General features: G+C 52.6%; 2 protein-coding genes across 6 annotated transcripts; both read right to left on the bottom strand.

The window, feature by feature from the left end:
• Nucleotides 1–954: 954 nt before the first annotated feature.
• Nucleotides 955–4,924, bottom strand: Mospd3 (motile sperm domain containing 3). 5 transcript variants are annotated; one of them, XM_048351085.1, is made up of 6 exons: nt 4,833–4,924; nt 4,122–4,384; nt 3,850–3,925; nt 3,400–3,629; nt 1,272–1,436; nt 955–1,172 (listed from the first exon to the last, which is right to left on the bottom strand). In XM_048351085.1, exons 2-6 carry the CDS (start codon nt 4,324–4,326, stop codon nt 1,141–1,143), a joined length of 708 nt encoding a protein of 235 aa, XP_048207042.1. In that variant the 5' UTR covers nt 4,327–4,384; nt 4,833–4,924; the 3' UTR covers nt 955–1,140. The 5 variants fall into 5 exon arrangements, with proteins under 5 accessions (XP_048207042.1, XP_048207076.1, XP_048207049.1 ...); XM_048351119.1 differs by lacking the exon at nt 4,833–4,924 and adding an exon at nt 4,755–4,829; XM_048351092.1 differs by lacking the exon at nt 4,833–4,924 and adding an exon at nt 4,716–4,809 and having other exon boundaries at nt 4,122–4,386.
• Nucleotides 4,925–7,922: 2,998 nt separating this feature from the next.
• Pcolce (procollagen C-endopeptidase enhancer) lies at nt 7,923–14,605 on the bottom strand. Its single transcript, XM_048368334.1, has 9 exons — nt 14,407–14,605; nt 13,569–13,677; nt 11,798–12,056; nt 10,858–10,982; nt 10,245–10,381; nt 9,376–9,611; nt 8,837–8,914; nt 8,582–8,752; nt 7,923–8,138 (listed from the first exon to the last, which is right to left on the bottom strand). The coding sequence occupies exons 1-9, from the start codon at nt 14,496–14,498 to the stop codon at nt 7,984–7,986; spliced, it is 1,362 nt and encodes a 453-aa protein (XP_048224291.1). The 5' UTR covers nt 14,499–14,605; the 3' UTR covers nt 7,923–7,983.
• Nucleotides 14,606–16,611: the final 2,006 nt, after the last annotated feature.

Below are 16,611 nucleotides of genomic sequence, written 5' to 3'. Positions count from 1 at the left end.
GCCCCACTCTGGTTGTTTTTGATAACTAGAGTCTCCCTTTTTTGTTCAGGACCCCTGTCCTTCTGTTTAAACTTCCTGATGTAGCTGTGATGACAGCCATCTCTCAAGATGGAGACTTTCCAACATTTCGCCTTGTCTACCCTGAAACCAAGATTCTCCCAACCTATGCTTCACAAGAAGCTAGGATTACAGGTGTGAGCTACCAAGCCCAGCCCTGAAAGATTTGGAATCAACCTAGATAAGGATGTAAAGTGTGTACTTAGCATGTGCAAGGTTCTGCGTTCAGTCTTCACTTTAGAGATTGAAAGCAGAGCTCTGAGAACCTAGATGACTTGTTCACTGTCACATACTATTATGTCTTCACTGGACTTCTCTCTGTCCCAGGTCCCTCAGCTCCTTGGGAATGGAGGAGGCTGTCTGGGTAAGGGAAGTGGGGAGCCTGGTGGCAGTACTCATGCCTGTAGTCCTAGCTACTCAGAGGCAGAGATCCAAGGATCCAGACTGGAAGCCAGCCTGAGTAGGCAAATCAGAGAAACTTATTTTTTGGTTGATTGTAGGGCTTGAACTCAGGGTTTGGGCACTGTCCCTGAGCTCTTTTTGCTCAACACTAGTGTGCTACCACTTTGAGCCACAGCTCCACTTCTGGTTTTCTAGTGCTTGATTAAAGATAAGAGTCTCACAGGGAGTTTTCAGTCCAGGCTGGCTTTGAACCGTGATCCTCAGATTTCAGCATCCTGAGTATCTAGGATTATAGGCATGAGTCACCAATGCCCAGTGACAAGTCAAAAAGCTCAAAGTGGTAGACTGCTAGCCTCAAGCAAAAAGCTCAGGAACAGCACCCAGACACAAACTAAATTCAAGCCCCAGGGACCAACACACACACACACACACACACACACACACACACACACACACACGAAATCGGAAGATAGGGGCAAATACTCTCATTTTGATTTTAAAAATGCATTTTATTCAACTTGGAAAATGAGTACAAATCCCTGGATGTTTGTCTTGGGGGTGGGGGTGAAGCTGAGGGGGTGGTCAGGATGTAGAAGAGAGTCGAGGCTAGGTATGAGCATCACAGTGGCCACCTCAGGTCCCTGCCTGGGGAGGAGAGGGGGGCTGGGTTGAGCAGGGAGCTCAGGTCCGGAGGAACACCATGGTGAGGAGGCCTAGAGGTGGGGAGAGGAAACAGTGAGTCCCTGCCAGCAGTCCTCCCCTGCCCCCTGGTGCCCCATCTTTGGAAGTGGGCCTGGATTCACTGGGCTCACCTAACACATAAGCTGCCACCAACTTCTGTCCCAAGGAGACATGGAGGACTTGTGGCAGCTGGCTGCCCAGTTCATCCTGGAGCGGGAGCAGTAGGAAGGCCACAGAGACTACGCCCGTCAGCAAGAAGAGCAGGAAGGAGCTGGTGGCCAGTTGCTGGCGGGGGTCTGGGAAACAAGTTCATCGGCAATGGCTGCCCCTGGTCCAGCCCCCACCCAGGATCCTCCAAAGGTAAGGCTGAGGATACATCAGCTTTTGCACTGGGGCTTGCCCTCAGGGCCATGGTACTCTCTCTTTCTCTCTCTCTCTCTCTCTTTTTTTTTTTTTTGCCAGTCTTGGGGCTTGAACTCAGGGCCTGAGCACTGTCCCTGGCTTCTTTTTGCTTAAGGCTAGCACTCTGTCACTTGAGCCACAGCGCCACTTCTGACTTTTTCTATATATGTCGTGCTGAGGAATTGAACCCAGGGCATCATGTATATGAGGTGAGCACTTTACCATTAGGCCATATTCCCAGCTCCTCTTCTCTAGCTTTTTCACTCAAGGCTGGCACTCTACCTTGAGCCACACTATACTTCGGGCCTTTTGGTGGTTAACTGGAGATAAGAGTCTCATGGACTCACCTGCTCAGGCTGGCTTCAAACTGTGATCTTCAGATCTCAGCCTCCTGAGCAGCTAGAGTGATAGGTGTGAGCCACCAGTCTCCAGCTTATGTATCTACTTGTATTGCCTCCCATGGGCACACTGTGAGTGTCCTCTCTTCCCTGGAGCCTCTGACCCCACAGGCATAGGAAATCTTCTCTTCCAACTGCCTTCTTTACTGGCCTGTGTACCCATCTGATGAGCAGAGCCCTTTATCTCCCAAACCCAACAACCAACTCTACAACTTAACTGCTTAGTATGAACTGCAGTTATCTGATATCCGATAAGAAGTATCGCAGCTAAAGCTAAGGAAGAATATTTTCCTCTAAACAGAAACTAGATACCAAGGAAATTGCAGTTCCTTCCCTTACCTGATACAAAAATCTCAACTAGGAGTATCTCAACCAGAAGGCAAAAACACTTCTTTAAATCAAATTTAGCTCATCTGCAGATTTATTGCTAGTTCTCCCTTCCTAAAGAATTCAAGAACTAGGGGGCTGGGGATATGGCCTAGTGGCAAGAGTGCTTGCCCCATATACATGGGTTCAATTCCCCAGCACCACATATATAGAAAATGGCCAGAAGTGGCGCTGTGACTCAAGTGGCAGAGTGCTAGCCTTGAGCAAAAAGAAGCCAGGGACAGTGCTAAGGCCCTGAGTCCCAGCCCCAGGACTGGCCAAAAAAAAAAAAGAATTCAAGAACTAGACAGGTGCTGGTGGCGCACACCTGTAACCCTAGCTACTCAGGAGGTTGAGATCTGAGGATCATGGTTCAAAGCCAGCTTGGGCAGGAAAGTCTATGAGCCTCTTACCTCCAATTAACCACCAGAAAACCAGAAGTGGGGGCTGGGGATATGGCCTAGTGGCAAGAGTGCTTGCCTCATGTGCACAAAGCCCTAGGTTCGATTCCCCAGCACCACATATATACAAAATGGCCAGAAGGAGCGCTGTGGCTCAAGTGGCAGAGTGTGAGCCTTGAGCAAAAAGAAGCCAGGGAAAGTACTCAGGCCCTGAGTTCAAGGCCTAGGACTGGCAAAAAAAAAAAAAAAAAAAAAAGAAAAGAAAACCAGAAGTGGCACTGTGGCTCAATTGGTAGAGCACTAGCCTTAAGCTGAAGAGCTCAGAGACAGCACCCAGGCCCAGAGTTCAAGTCCCACACTGACAAAAAAAAAAAAAAAAATCAAGAACTGGGCACCAGTGGCTCACACCTGTTCATTCTAGCTATGCAGGAGGATGCTATCTGAGGACCCTGGTTCAAAGCCAGCCCAGACAGGAATGTTCATGAGCCTCTCATTTTCAATTAACCACTGAAAAGCAAGAGGTGAATGAAGCTGTGGCTCAAGTGTTAAGAGTGCTGCCTTGAGTGGTAAAGCTAAGGGACAGAGGGAGGCCCTGAGTTCAGGCCCCAGTAATGGCACATAAAATACACACACACACACACACACACACACAAACACACACACACAGAACTCAAGAATCCTCATTAACTCACTGTCTTGGAACTGTCTGGCTGGAAGTGGTGCTGTCCAGGCAGGTGGTCCTGGGTGAGGTGCTGGCTCAGGCTGTTCTTGAAGCTCAAGGGGGTATGCTGGGGCCCTCAGTACGGAGGTAATGTCCTTCCGTCCCACCATTCGGCCCTCAGCCCCCTCCTCAGACAGCTCAATGCGGAAGCGATCCTGGACATCATAGTGGCTGGGAATGGGGGCCACATGGCGAATCACTCTAACTCCAAGATAAGAAAGAGGTGATTGGGAGGCAGTTATCCAGGGAAATTCAGGTCTGTCCCTGTCCCAGGGGCCTTTCACTTAGGGTGCAGATAGAGGGTAGGGAAACAGTTTGAAGAGGAGAAGATCTCAGACCTGAGACAACAAGGTGCCCTAACCCTAGGCTTCCACCAGCGCCTCCCGCCCCCCCCCCCCCGCAACTCTTCCAACTCACTCACATGTCAATGCAGGACTGAGGCCTCACGAACCCTTCTGCGTCAAACACCGTATATTTGGCAGGTGCTGTGCACAGAACTGGAAAGAAGACATACCGAAAAAAGACCCCAAGCAAGACTTACTCACGGTGGGACATCAGAAGCCCCTCTGCCTTTCTACCCCAGGGCTGTCCCGGCTCCAACGCTAGACATCCAGCCCGGCTCCTCTGTCTCCTCCAAGCCCCCCTCACCGCGCTCCCCCCAGATCCCTAGGTCGAAGGGCAAAACCCCTGCACCTCGGAAGCGGAGCGCAGTTCCCGTAGGGTTGTAGAGAGTCAGCAGCTGCCGGGGTCCGCTCCTTTGGTCCGCCCTGAATACTAGATCCGGTGGAAAGACCAGCACCGGGACCACGAGTCCCGCGGGAGGAGGGGCGCCCCGGGACCCCCGCCCAGGGGCCCCCGGACCCACCAGCTCCTGGTCCTGGGGCGCCCCTCGGCGCATGCAGGCTCTGGGCGGTCGGACATCCGAGGGCAGAGCTTAAGGGGGCACGGCCTGGAGTCTTAAGGGGATGAGATGAGATTGGGGGGCCGGGCTTGGGTTGGGTTAGTGGCACCGCTGCCTCTGAACCCCGCAAAGACCCAGGACCCCCTCCCCCACCTAAACCTTTTTCCTTTCCAGCTCGGCCCCACTCCCCAGCGCCGTCCTGTAGACACCGCCCCCAAGTCTCTACCCGACAGTCACGCCCACCTCGGTGCTCCCAATCCGGGCCTTCTCTTTCAGCCCGGGCCCGGAGCTCCGTAGGCCCCGCCTCTCCCAGGCCCCGCCCCTTCCGGGAGGCTCAGCCCTCCCGCCCCGTTTTCCCGCCAGACTCCGCCCTCCGCGGCGGCCTCCTCTGGTGCTACGCTGCCTTCTTCCTGCTATCCGGACACCTGAGTCTGTGTCCAGTCCCTCCCTGAGCTCGGCTCGTGCTCGGTCTCCGAACGGGACCCTCGTGCCCAGATAATCACCCTGTGGTCAAAACACCTGCCAATCAGCTTGTGGCCAGGCTGGTGACGCCATTTTCCTGAGAGTCTCTCCTACACTTGCCGTATGTCTCCCCTTATTGGTCAAGGTGGTCTCGCTTCCGCTCAAGTTTGCCCTGATTGGTGCCCTTAAAGACCTGCCTTCTGACGATGGTGATTGGCTGGATTTCAATGACGCAAGCTTCTTAAGGGCTGTACTAAAGCGCCTACGGAAGTCCGGAAGTAACCCTGCCGCGTTCTCTGGGTCTCTGGAGATTGCCGGATTCCTCCATCTTTCCGGGACACACTCCGGGTTTGTTCCTTCCCGCCAGGGCCGGGACGCGCCCCCGTTTGCCGAGCCAATCGGGACTCGCAAGCCCGGCCACCGCATCTTCACTCTGGTTACTTATGAGGAAAACGCTTCTACACGGCGATGACCGTTAGCACTCCAGGCCACACAATGAACGTAGCAAAAGTCAAATGGGTCTGACGGGAAAACCTTCCCTGAGCACAAAATAATACAAAAAAGCCCTCCTTGCCCGCCTCTTTTGGTTTGTTCGTTTGGTACTGGGGTTTGAACTCAAGACCTAGTGCGCCTCTACCACTTCACCCACACCTCAGGCCCTTTTGCTTTAGCGTTTTTCTTTTTTGGTCCGATGAAGACGTTTTATTTTAGTTTGGGGCCTGCTGCCAAGCAGGCTGAGGTTGACAAGTATTCACTTGTTTATAAAGATGGGTCTTGCTAACATCTCATCTCCCGTGTAGCTGGAATTGCAGAGGGGAGTTCTCAGGCCGGGTGCTGCTTGGGAAGCTGAGATTTGAGGATCTTGGTTCCAAGCCAGCCGAGGGGGCGGGGGTTCCCGAGACTTATTTTTGGTTGCTTTTGTGGGACTTGAACTCAAGCAGGGCTTGGGCCCTGTGCCTGAGTTCTTTTGCTACCACTTTGAGCCACAGTGCCACTTCCGGCTTCTGAGTGGTTATTTGTGGGGTAAGAGTCTCACGGAGACTTTTCTGCTGGGCTGGCTTCAGATGGTGAACTTCAGGTCTCAGCCTCCTGAGTAGCCAGGCTTATTGGCCTGAGCCACCAGCACCTGGCCCATGAGACTCATCTCCAATTAACCACCAGAAAACCAAAAGTGGAGCTAGCAAAAATGTTAGGCCCTTAGTTCAAGCCCCACAACCTCCCCCCCCCCCAAAAAAATCCTATTTTGTGCTGAGCATTGGTGACTCACACCTGTAATCTTAGCTACTCAAGAGGCTTGGATCTAGAGAATCATGGTTTAAAGCCATCATGGACAGAAATGTTTCCTAGACTTCATCTCCACAATAACCAGCAAAAGAAAAGTAAGACTGGAGGTGTGACTCAAGTGGTAGCTTGCCAGCCTAGCGAGCTTGAGGCCTTGAGTTCAAGTACTGCCAAAAATAAATTTTAAAAAAATTCCCCCCTCTCCTCCAATATAGTCTTTCCTGTCCAAAAGAGCAGAAACTTCATTTTCTTTTCTCTTTTTTCTTCAGCATTTAAAATAGTGCCTGCTATTTGGAATGGAAAAGTGGAGGTCTGTAATCCGAGGACTCAGGAGAATGAGGACAGAAGATCCCAGAAAAAAAGAGGGTGGAGCCAGGCACTCACACCTCTAATCCCAGTGACTCAGGAGCCTGAGATCTGAGATTCACTTTGAAGCCAAGTCCATGAGACTCATATCTCCAATTAACCAGCAAAAAGCCTAAGTGTGGGGCTGGGAATATAGCCTAGTGGCAAGAGTGCTTGCCTCATATACATGAAGCCCTGGGTTCGATTCCTCAGCACCACATATATAGAAAATGGCCAGAAAGGGGCTGGGGATATGGCCTAGTGGCAAGAGTGCTTGCCTTGTATATACATGAGGCCCTGGGTTCAATTCCCTAGCACCACATATACAGAAAACGGCCAGAAGTGGCGCTGTGGCTCAAGTGGCAGAGTGCTAGCCTTGAGCAAGAAGAAGCCAGGGACAGTGCTCAGGCCCTGAGTCCAAGGCCCAGGACTGGCCACCAAAAAAAAAAAAAAAAAAAAAAAAAGGCCAGAAGTGGTGCTGTGGCTCAAGTGGCACAGTGCTAGCCGAGCAAAAAGAAGCCAGGGACAGTGCTCAGGCCCTGAGTTCAAGGCCCAGACTGGCAAAAAAAAAAAAAGCCTAAGTGGAAGTATTACTCAAGTGGTAGAACACCCATCTATGAACACAAAAGCTGAGCAAAAGTGAAAAGCCCTGAGGTTAAGCCCCAGTACCTGCAAAATAAAATAAATAAAGACAGGTGTGAGTGGCTCACCCTGTAGTCCTAGCTACTCAGGCAGCCGAGGATCATGGTTTAAAAGCCAGCCCTGGCAGGAAAGGCTGTGGGACTCTTGTCTCTAATGAACTAGCAAAAACCAACCAACAAACAAAAAACTAGAAGTGGGGCTATGTGGCTCAAGTGGTAAAGCACTAGCCTTGAGTGTGTGTGGGGGGGGTGGGGGGAATCAGGGACAGCACCCAGACCCTGAGTTCAAGCCCTAGAAACAGAAAAAAATAAAATAATTTTTTTTTTAAAAAGCAAGAAGGAAAACAGGCAGGCAACAGTAAGCCATGAGGAGGAAGTATGAGAGAAGATGCGGAGTACAAAGTCTTAGATCCTACTATAAGGCCGAATGTGATGGTACACATCCATAATCCTAGCTACGTAGATGGCAGAGATTAGAAAGATCACCAAAAAGTACCCAGCATAAGACTCTGGATTTTATTATGAGAACTATGGAGAGAACTTTAAGCAAAAGGGGGTTATAGGATAGGCTATACAGGAAGCAGAGGTGTGACTCAAATGGCAGAGCATCAGCTTTAAGTGGGAAAACCCGAGCAAGGGCTGGGAATATGGCCTAGTGGTAAAAGTGCTCGCCTCAGAAAGTCGGAGCAAGAGTGGAAGGCCCTGCATTTAAGCCCCAGTCCCAGAACACACACACACACACACACACGACCTCACATAACAGTTTCAAAATATTCTGAATAGTTCAAATCTGTGGAAGAAACTCATGAGCTCATAAAATTCTGAGGATGGGCCACTAAACCGTAGAAATGGAGATCTGACCCCTTTCTCAGTTAACATATATTTATTTGGGGAAAACAAAGGATCCAAGGCCTGGGCCTGGATCTTAAGCAGCCCGAACAGCTTGGGAGGGACACTTCCTCTTGCTTAGATTTTTGAGGATCTGATCCTGGTTGGCCCGGTAGAGTACCACAAAGCTTTCTGGAGGAAGGATGGGACCTCTGCTCACATCCATCTGACCCATCAGCAGATAACTGGATCCTTCGAAGAAAACAGAGGGAAGGGAAAATTGAGGGCTTATATCACTGAGTCTTGTGCTAGTACTGGGGCTTGAACTTAGGGCCTAGGCATTGTTACTTTTAGGCTGGCACTCTACCACTTGAGCCACACCTTCACTTCAACTTTTTTTTTCTATTCCTGGAGCTTGAACTCAGGGGCCCTGGGGTGCTGCCTTGAGCCTCTTTGTGCTCAAGGCTAGCACTCTATCACTTGAGTCACAGCACCACTTCCAGCTTTTCCTGAGTAGTTTACTGGAAATAAAGAGTCTTTTCTGCTTGGGCTGGCTTTGAACTGCGATCCTCAGAGCTCAGCTTCCAGAGCAGCTAGGATTATAGGCTTGAGCCACCAGTGTCAGGCCAATTCTACACCTCTTCTCATTTTGGTGTGTCTTAGCATCCCGTCTCCCCATAGTCTATTTGTATTACCTTTCTTCATGGGGTGGCACTGCCGGCAGGGTACATAAAACTTCAAGGACTTGTCCGTGGGTAGAGGGGGCAGATTCAGTCCTCCGGTTTTGTAAGCACCAATGAGACTGACAGTGACGGTAAGGCCTTCACCTGGGCCCCGAACTATGGACTTCACTGTCCCGGTCACCACTGTGGGAAGGTGGAGTGAGAGGTGAAGAGGCAGGAGACCAGGGCTGGACTTCTCTCTCTTGCATTAGGGGAAGAGCTGCTTACCCAGATTACTGGCACAGAAGTTGCTCTGCAAGGTGCCTGTCCTGCGGCATGGAACTGGGCAGGGAGCTCTTGGTGCATCTGGATGAGAGGGAGAGATGTTCACCAACCATAACAACAACCCAGAAAGGAGGAAGAACCACTTTCCCCCTTTTGTGCTGCTAGGGAGCAAATGCATGCTAGTAGACAGCTCCTCAGACAGCTCTATCTAGTGGCTGGGAGGAAGAAGGCATAGTGAGTGCTGAATAACAGAGAGAGAGAGAGAGAGAGAGAGAGAGAGAGAGAGAGAGAGAGAGAGAGAGAGAGAGTGTGCCAGTCCTGGGGTTTAAATTTAGAGCCTGAGCACCATCTGAGCTTGATCTATAGCTCCATTTCCAGCTTTTTGGTGATTTATTGGAGATAAGAATCTCACCAATTTTCCTTCCTGGGCTGGCTTTGAACTGAGATCCTCAGATCTCAGCCTCCTAAGGTGGAATTACAGGTGCCAGGCTCAAGAAAGGATTTCTTGACACAATCCCTTTCTACCTCCTTCCCAGACTCACCTGGGCGCACTGGAGTCTCATGAGTGTCAGGGGAGGCCACTGGCTTCTTGGTAGGTTGGACCTTGGGCTTGGTGGGCGGCTTGACTTTGGGGACATCCTCTCTTGGGCTAGGGGCTGGCTGTTTTTCAGCAGTGCCCTGTGGAAGCATCTTGTAGGAGGCAGAAAAGCCATCGGCGGTGACACTGAGATCCGAAACGAACTGGACCAGGAGTTCATTCCCTTCTGAGGAGATGGTGCTGAGGGTGGCAGTGGTTGGGGGGAGGTGTCAAGGCACCCCTTTCCCCTTCCAGCCTTTGGTGGCTTGCACTAACTTCTTGACATCATAGAACCCCTTTCTGGTTCTTTTTGTGCTCAGATTGGGCCTTGAACTCAGGGCCTGGCGTTTTCACTTAGTTCACTTAGCTTTTTTATTTTTTTTGCCCAAGGCTGGAACTCTACTACTTAAGTCACATCTACACTTCTGGCTTTTTGCTAGTTATTTGAGTCGGATTTCTGTGCTCCCCTCCAGCTGGCTTTCAACCGTGATTCTCAGGTCTAAACCTCCTGAATAGCGAGGATTACACACTGGTGACCCTCACATGGTTCTTACTCCACTGACCCCAAACTAGGTGCCAGGCCTCCTAGCCGGCCAACTGCTGTGCAATCCTTGTGCTCGGCTGCCGCCCAATCTGCCCAGCCCCGCCCCCGGGCCTAGGCCCCGCCCCAGCCCCACCCACACAACCAAAGACCACGCCCTTTGGCTGGAGCCTCGCCCCTCGCCAAAGACCCCAGCCCTCCTCCGAGCCACGCCCTCTGACTTAAGCTCCTATTCTAGCCCAGGCCCCGCCCCTCCTCCGAGCCACGCCCCCGTCTTAGGCCCCGCCCCTAACCCAGGCGCCGTGTCCCCGCAGAACTTCCCCAGCCTCTTGGAGTCGTCGCTCACGGCTCCGTTGAACACGCTGACAGAGTCGTAGCGACAGTAGGTGTCCGGCTCCACGTCGAACTTCCCGAAGGTCAGCGCGATCACCTGTCGGCCGCCCAGACGTAGGCTGAACAGGGCCCCGGTGCCCTGCACCCCTCCATGCCACCTACCTCCCGCACTCATTCAAGGGGACCCTGCTGGGGTGTGCCGTTTTTGTTTTTGGTTCCGGTCCTGGGGCTTGAACTCAGGGCCTAGATGCTATCCAAGCTTTTTTTTTTTTTTCCCTCCTCAAGACTGGCTCTCTACCACCTGAGCCACAGCTCCACTTCTGGGAGGTTTTGGTGATTAATTGGAGACAAGGGCCGCTTGGACTTTCCTGCCCAGGCGATCCTCAGATCTCACCCTCCAGAGTAGGCGGAGTTACAGGCGTGAGCCACCGCGCCAGCTCCACCACAGTGTTACAGCTACAATGTTGGGGTTGCGTGCAGACGGGCTCCAGGTCTGGTTTGGGTCTCCACAGGTGTGCGCTCAGGACCCGGGGTGGGAGGGAACCCAGAGCTCGGTCAGCAGGGAGTCGGTACCTGGTTTGGGGGCGCGATGATGTGCCAGGAACAGCTGATGCCTGGGGGGTAATCGGCCTCGGGCCAGTTGGGCGTGGTCAGGGTTCCCTGTGCCTTCTCCAGCCGCCCCCCACAAAACTGGTGCTCTGGGAAGGGGAGAGAGAGGCAGGGTGGGGGTAGTGGAGACCCCGGTCAGCCCTGGGGAAGGCGGGTGCCGGGCCGGGCTGGCAGCAGGGTGCCTGGGTCTCAGGATGGGGGGACGTAGAAGAGGGGAGGCTAGCCGGAGGAGGAAGAGGAGAGGGCTTGGGATGGGGAGGAGCTGGCTGGACCACTCCCTTCTTGGCCCTCCCCAGCCCGCCGCCACACCGCACCCCTTCCCCTGGCAGATCCCATCTCCCCGGCCCGGCAGGAAAGTCTGTGCGGCCATGGAAGCCCCCTGCACGGCAAGCGGGTCCTCCACCGGCCCCTTGGTGAGGGGGGGGGGAGCCTGCCTGAAACATTCTCAAAGCGACTTTTCTGCCGGGAGGGGGTGATGGGACCGCAATCGAGAACCTAGGGCTTGGGTGTGGAGGACTCCAGGTGGGGGAAACGTAGCCCCCCAGTCCTGGGGTGCCCCCCACACCGTGCGTCCCGTCAGCGGGCGCCCGATTGCGGAGGGGGGCGGGCAGTTACTCACCGTCCCAGTAACCCCAGGCCGCCCATTCCACCCGCGGGTCCATGACCCATTTCCGCCTTGCGCCTGGGGGGGGCCCTGGAAGAGGGGGGGCAGGAGCAGGAGGGGGAGAGAAGATGGGGAAGAGGGACTGGAGGGGCGGTGAGTGAGAAGAAAGGGCGAGGGAGTAGTGGTGGCCCTGAGCTCTGGGGGATGGGGGAGACATCTGGGGGTCAAGGTTAGGGGGTGTGGGGGGCCTGGTGCAGGGCGGGGTCAGGAGAGGGAGAAGTGCAGGCCAGGGGCGCTCACCAGTGCCAGAGGTGGGCCGCCCGCTGTACCAGAGCAGGAACCCGCGCCCTCCTGTGCCTTCGTCCGCGGTCATCCTCAAGGTCACTTGGTTGCTGGGGGCCACGACGGGGGCAGGCCTAAACGTCCCACAAAAGCGGCCGAGCCGCTGGCCCGAAGTTCCAGACCCAGCAAAGACCTCCAGAGCATCATACCGGCAAGACGGATGCAGCTCCAGGTCGAAGACTCGGAAGGAGAGGGACACAGTCTGGCCCTCAGGGACCTGAGACAAGATGGGGCCCAGACACCCAGGAAGTGAGCTGCACACCGCCCTGAGGGAGGGCAGCCCCCTTTCCCCAAGCCTTCCCTACAGAAGCCTCCACTGGAAGGGACCCCATGCCGGTGTAGCCCAGAGGACCTGGGTTCCAGAGATAGAGAACAGGAAGGAAGCTGGGATTTGAGCATCAGGATTTGAGTTTAGTTAAGAAGTAAGGCTTAGGGCTGGGAATATGGCCTAGTGGAAGAGTGCTTGCCTCATAAACATGAAGCCCGGGGTTCAATTCTCCAGTACCACATACATAGAAAACGGCCAGAAGTGGCGCTGTGGCTCAAGGGGCAGAGTGCTAGCCTTGAGCAAAAAAAACCAACCAAACAAACAGGGACAGTGCTCAGGCCCTGAGCTCAAGCACCAGGATTTGAAAACACACACACACACACACACACACACACACACACACACACACACACACAAAAGAAGTAAGGCCTAGACTAATGGGAGTGGCTTATGCTTTTAATCCTAGCTACTCAGGAGGCTGAGATCTGAAGATCATGGTTCAAAGCCAGCCTGGACAGGAAGGTCCACAAGACTCTTATCTCCAATTAAGCACACACACAAAAACTGAAAATGTAGCTGTGGTTCAAGTGTTGAAGCACCAACCTTGAGCAAAGCTCAGGGGCAGTGCCCAGGCCCTGAGTTCAGCCCCAGGATTGGGGAGGGGTGGAGAAAGAAAGAGAAAGACAGACAGACAAGAGAGAAAGACAGAGACTGGAATGGGCGTGGTGTTGCTTGCCTGTAATGCTAGCATTGGCCTGTAATTGCTTGTAATGCCAGCAGGAGGAGAGGATCATGAGTTCAAGTATGGGTTATACACTGCCTGAGACAGTGCAACAAAGACAGAGAGAGAGCCTGGAGCCAGTGGCCTATGTCTGTAATCCTTGTGATTCAGGAGGCAGAGATCTGAGGATTGCACTTAGAAGCCAGCCTGGGCAAGAAAGTCCAGGAGGTTCTACTACCAAAACCAGAAGGGAAGCTGTGCCTCAAGGGGTAGAGCACCAGCCTTCAGTAAAAAAGCTCAGGGCACTGGACACCAGTGGGTGGCTCACGCCTGCAATCTTAGTTACTCAGGAGGCTGAGACCTGAAGATTGTGGTTCAAGCCAGCCTGGGCAGGAAAGTCTGTGAGATTCATTTCTAATTAACCACCAGAAAACTGGAAGTGGTACTGTGGCACAAAGTGGTAGAGCACTGGCCTGTGCAAAAAAAAAGCTCAGGGACAGAACCCAGGCCCTGAGTTCAAGCCCCAGGATGAGAGGTGGAGGCAGGGAGAATGAGAAAGAAACAGAGGCAGACAGACAGAGATTAAGGTGCAGAAGGGCCCTTGTTATTGTAGGGGCTTTAGCCTCCAGTGAGCAGCAGAGTAGCAGCTTGGCCTTCCCAGGATTGAGAAGATGGTGCCCTCAGCAGACAGGCACTGGCCTGGGAGACTGACTCAGGTCAGGGGCTAGGGGCCTTCTCACCGTGATGGTCCAGATGCACTCCTTATTTGGGGGGTAGAGGTTGGGGAAGCCCTCGCTTGCCACGTAACCAGACTCCCCCGTCACATCCCCTCCACACAGGAACACAGGTCTGGAGGACATAAAAGGGGTTCATCAAGAGCTGGGGTGGGGTGGGGGGAGCAGTAGAGAGCTGGGGATGGGGTGATGAGGGAAGGGGGTGATGAGGAAGGCCCGTAGGGACTGGCATTGAGGGTCAAGGGATTCATGCAGGGAATTTAAAAAAAAAGTGGGACTAGCAACGACTGCATCCCTGGGTCTCCATGGGCCCCACCCCCACCCGACAGGAATTCCGGGAATCCTCAGTTTTACCCTGCCTGCCAGGAGTCAGGAGCCGCCTAACAGCCTAACTGCTTCCAGATGTGGAGAAGCCACGAGGCGGCCTGCAATTGGACCTAGAGATGGGGCTCCCTGGCCTCCATCTCTGCTCTGCTTCTTGTTCAGCTATTTGACCCCCCCCCCAAATCCCAAGTCTTCACTTGCTGTCCCCTCTTCGCCCCACCATCTCACATTTCTTCCTGGAACCCAGATATCAGCTGCCAGGCAAGTTCAAGGTCTTGACTCTCTCTCCCTTCAGGCTGCATAGAGGACCATGGTTCTGAGTGGAGGGAGAAGGGTGTGGGGGGTGGGGGAATGTCTTGCAAGAGTCCTGCTTAGTCTTGCAGCAGAATGGGGAGGACTTGGGAACCGGAGAGAAAGGGAGATAGGAAATAGGGGGGACCTGGCAGAATACCCCTGAACATCTGGAAGCCTGACCTGGAGTCAGGGCTTTGAAACTCACTTGAGCCATCTAAAGACCTACCTGGTATAGTTGGGGGTCTGGCCCTGAGCAAGAGGCAGCACCCAGGCCACGAGGAAGGGCCCCAGGAGGGAGGCTGGGATGGTAAGCAGCATGGTGGGGGGTTCTGGGTCTTGGCCTGCAGGAAGCAACAACTGGATTTAGCAGCAGCAGCGGCGGCAGCGGCAGCAGCAGCAGCAGCAGTGGCAAGATAACCAGTGCCAGATGAAGCAGCCGGGGTGTGTGGGCGTGGGGACCGGCCAGCTGGGCGGTCGGTGGGGAAGGCGGGACAGGGAGACATCTGGGACAGTGGCAAGGCCAGGGAGCCTGTCTAGGCCAGGACACATAAATATTGACCCAAGAAGGGGGTGGAACTAGGGGCCTCGTGAGCAGATCTACCCTACTCCTCCCTGCACTTCCCAGACCCCCACCCCAGTCAGTCATTAGCCTCTGCCACCTCTACCCCAGTCCATTTTCCACTTCATTTCCTTGTTTTTTTTTTTTTTCTTGTTTTGCTTTGCAGTGTTGAGGATGAAACTTAAAGCCTCAGGTATGCTAGGAAAGCATTTTACTGCTGAGTTACACTTTTTTTTTTCCTTCTCTTTTTTGTGGTATTGGGGCTTGGACTCCTGCTCTCTAATTTTTCACTCATGGCTGGCTCTTGACCACTTATCTCTAAATAATCATTGGTTATTTCCTGCCTAGGCTGGCTTTGAATCTTCATTCCCAGATCTCTGTCTCTTTAGTGTTGCTAGAATTAGAGGTGTGAGCCATTAGTGCCTGACTTGGTGTTTATTTTTTGAGTAGGGTCCAATTTTTTTTCCCAGGGGCCAACACACTGGACTGTGATCCACCTATTTATACTTACTGTGTACCTGGAATGACAGGTGTGCAATCCCACACTCAGCATTTTGTGAGTTTAAAAACTGTCTTGAGGGGGAGGGGGGAGGAGGTAACAAACAGTAGAAGAAATGTATCCAATGCCTAATGTATGAAACTGTAACCTCTCTGTACATCACCTTGACAATTAATAAGAAGAAAACCTGGTAAACATAGGTGACATGTCAAGTAAGGGAAGAAAGCAAGAAACAAGACTGCTTGTCCACTGATACCAAGTATAGAGGGTCTTTTACTGCCAGGACGGTGGACAAATATATTCAGAAGGGAAACTAAGATAAAGTTGGACAGAGGAAGAGAACAGGACAGGCACTCAGAAATCTAGAGAGTTCCCATCTCTGAAGATGAAAAACAGTCCAAGAAGATAGAGGCTGATAAAGGTGAACCACGCCTGGAAAGGCAAGCTTGGCTAGAAAAGGCAGAACAAGGCTGCCTAGGGTCTGTCACATGAGAACCATCTTACACTTCTGTTCTTCCCCACTGTAACATGTGATTCTTTTCCATTCTTTATGTTAATGTGTCTATGGAAGACTAAGTGAGCCTCATTTCCTTTCTATTTTATGAAACAGTCCCCAAACCTATTCTGGCACGGGAAACCTACATCACAAATTTTAAAAATCAAAGTAAAAAAAAAAAACCTGCCTTGAATCCCTCTCTCAGCATTTTGTGTTTAAAAACTGTCTTGAAACTTTTCCTCCTCCTTTTTGTGCCAGTACTGGCACTTGAGCTCAGTGCCTTGGGCTCTCATTTGGGTTTTTCACTCAAGGTGGCTCCTCTTATCACTTGAGGCACACCTCCACTTCGTTTATTGCTGGTTAATTGGACGTGAGTCTCAGATTTGTCTGCTGGCTTTGATCCTTAGGATGTCATTCTCATGAATAGCTAGGATTACAGCATGAGCCACCAGTGCCCAGACTTCAAGAACCTTTTTTTTTTTTTGGCCAGTCCTGGGCCTTGGACTCAGGGCCTGAGCACTGTCCCTGGCTTCTTTTTGCTCAAGGCTAGCACTCTGCCACTTGAGCCACAGCGCCACTTCTGGCCGTTTTCTGTATATGTGGTGCTGGGGAATTGAACCTAGGGCCTTGTATATCCGAGGCAGGCACTCTTGCCACTAGGCTATATCCCCAGCCCTTCAAGAACCTTTTGCCTGAGCTCCAATCCTGATTTCCACCTCCATTTGTAGACAGATTCTTGCTATGTTGTCTAGACTGATCTGAGACTTGATCCTTTTGCCTCAGTTTCCTGAGTGCTGTAGTTACAGGTGTATCCCCTTGTCTGGTGCCCACTGCACATTTCTACCTCCTTTCCTCTATCCTTAGGCTAGAGCAAGGA

The sequence above is a fragment of the Perognathus longimembris genome, chromosome 1 (assembly GCF_023159225.1).
Source record: "Perognathus longimembris pacificus isolate PPM17 chromosome 1, ASM2315922v1, whole genome shotgun sequence".
In the NCBI taxonomy this organism is placed as follows: domain Eukaryota; kingdom Metazoa; phylum Chordata; class Mammalia; order Rodentia; family Heteromyidae; genus Perognathus; species Perognathus longimembris.
Note: the sequence above shows the minus strand (reverse complement) of the source record. Positions and strands in the feature narration are given on the sequence as shown.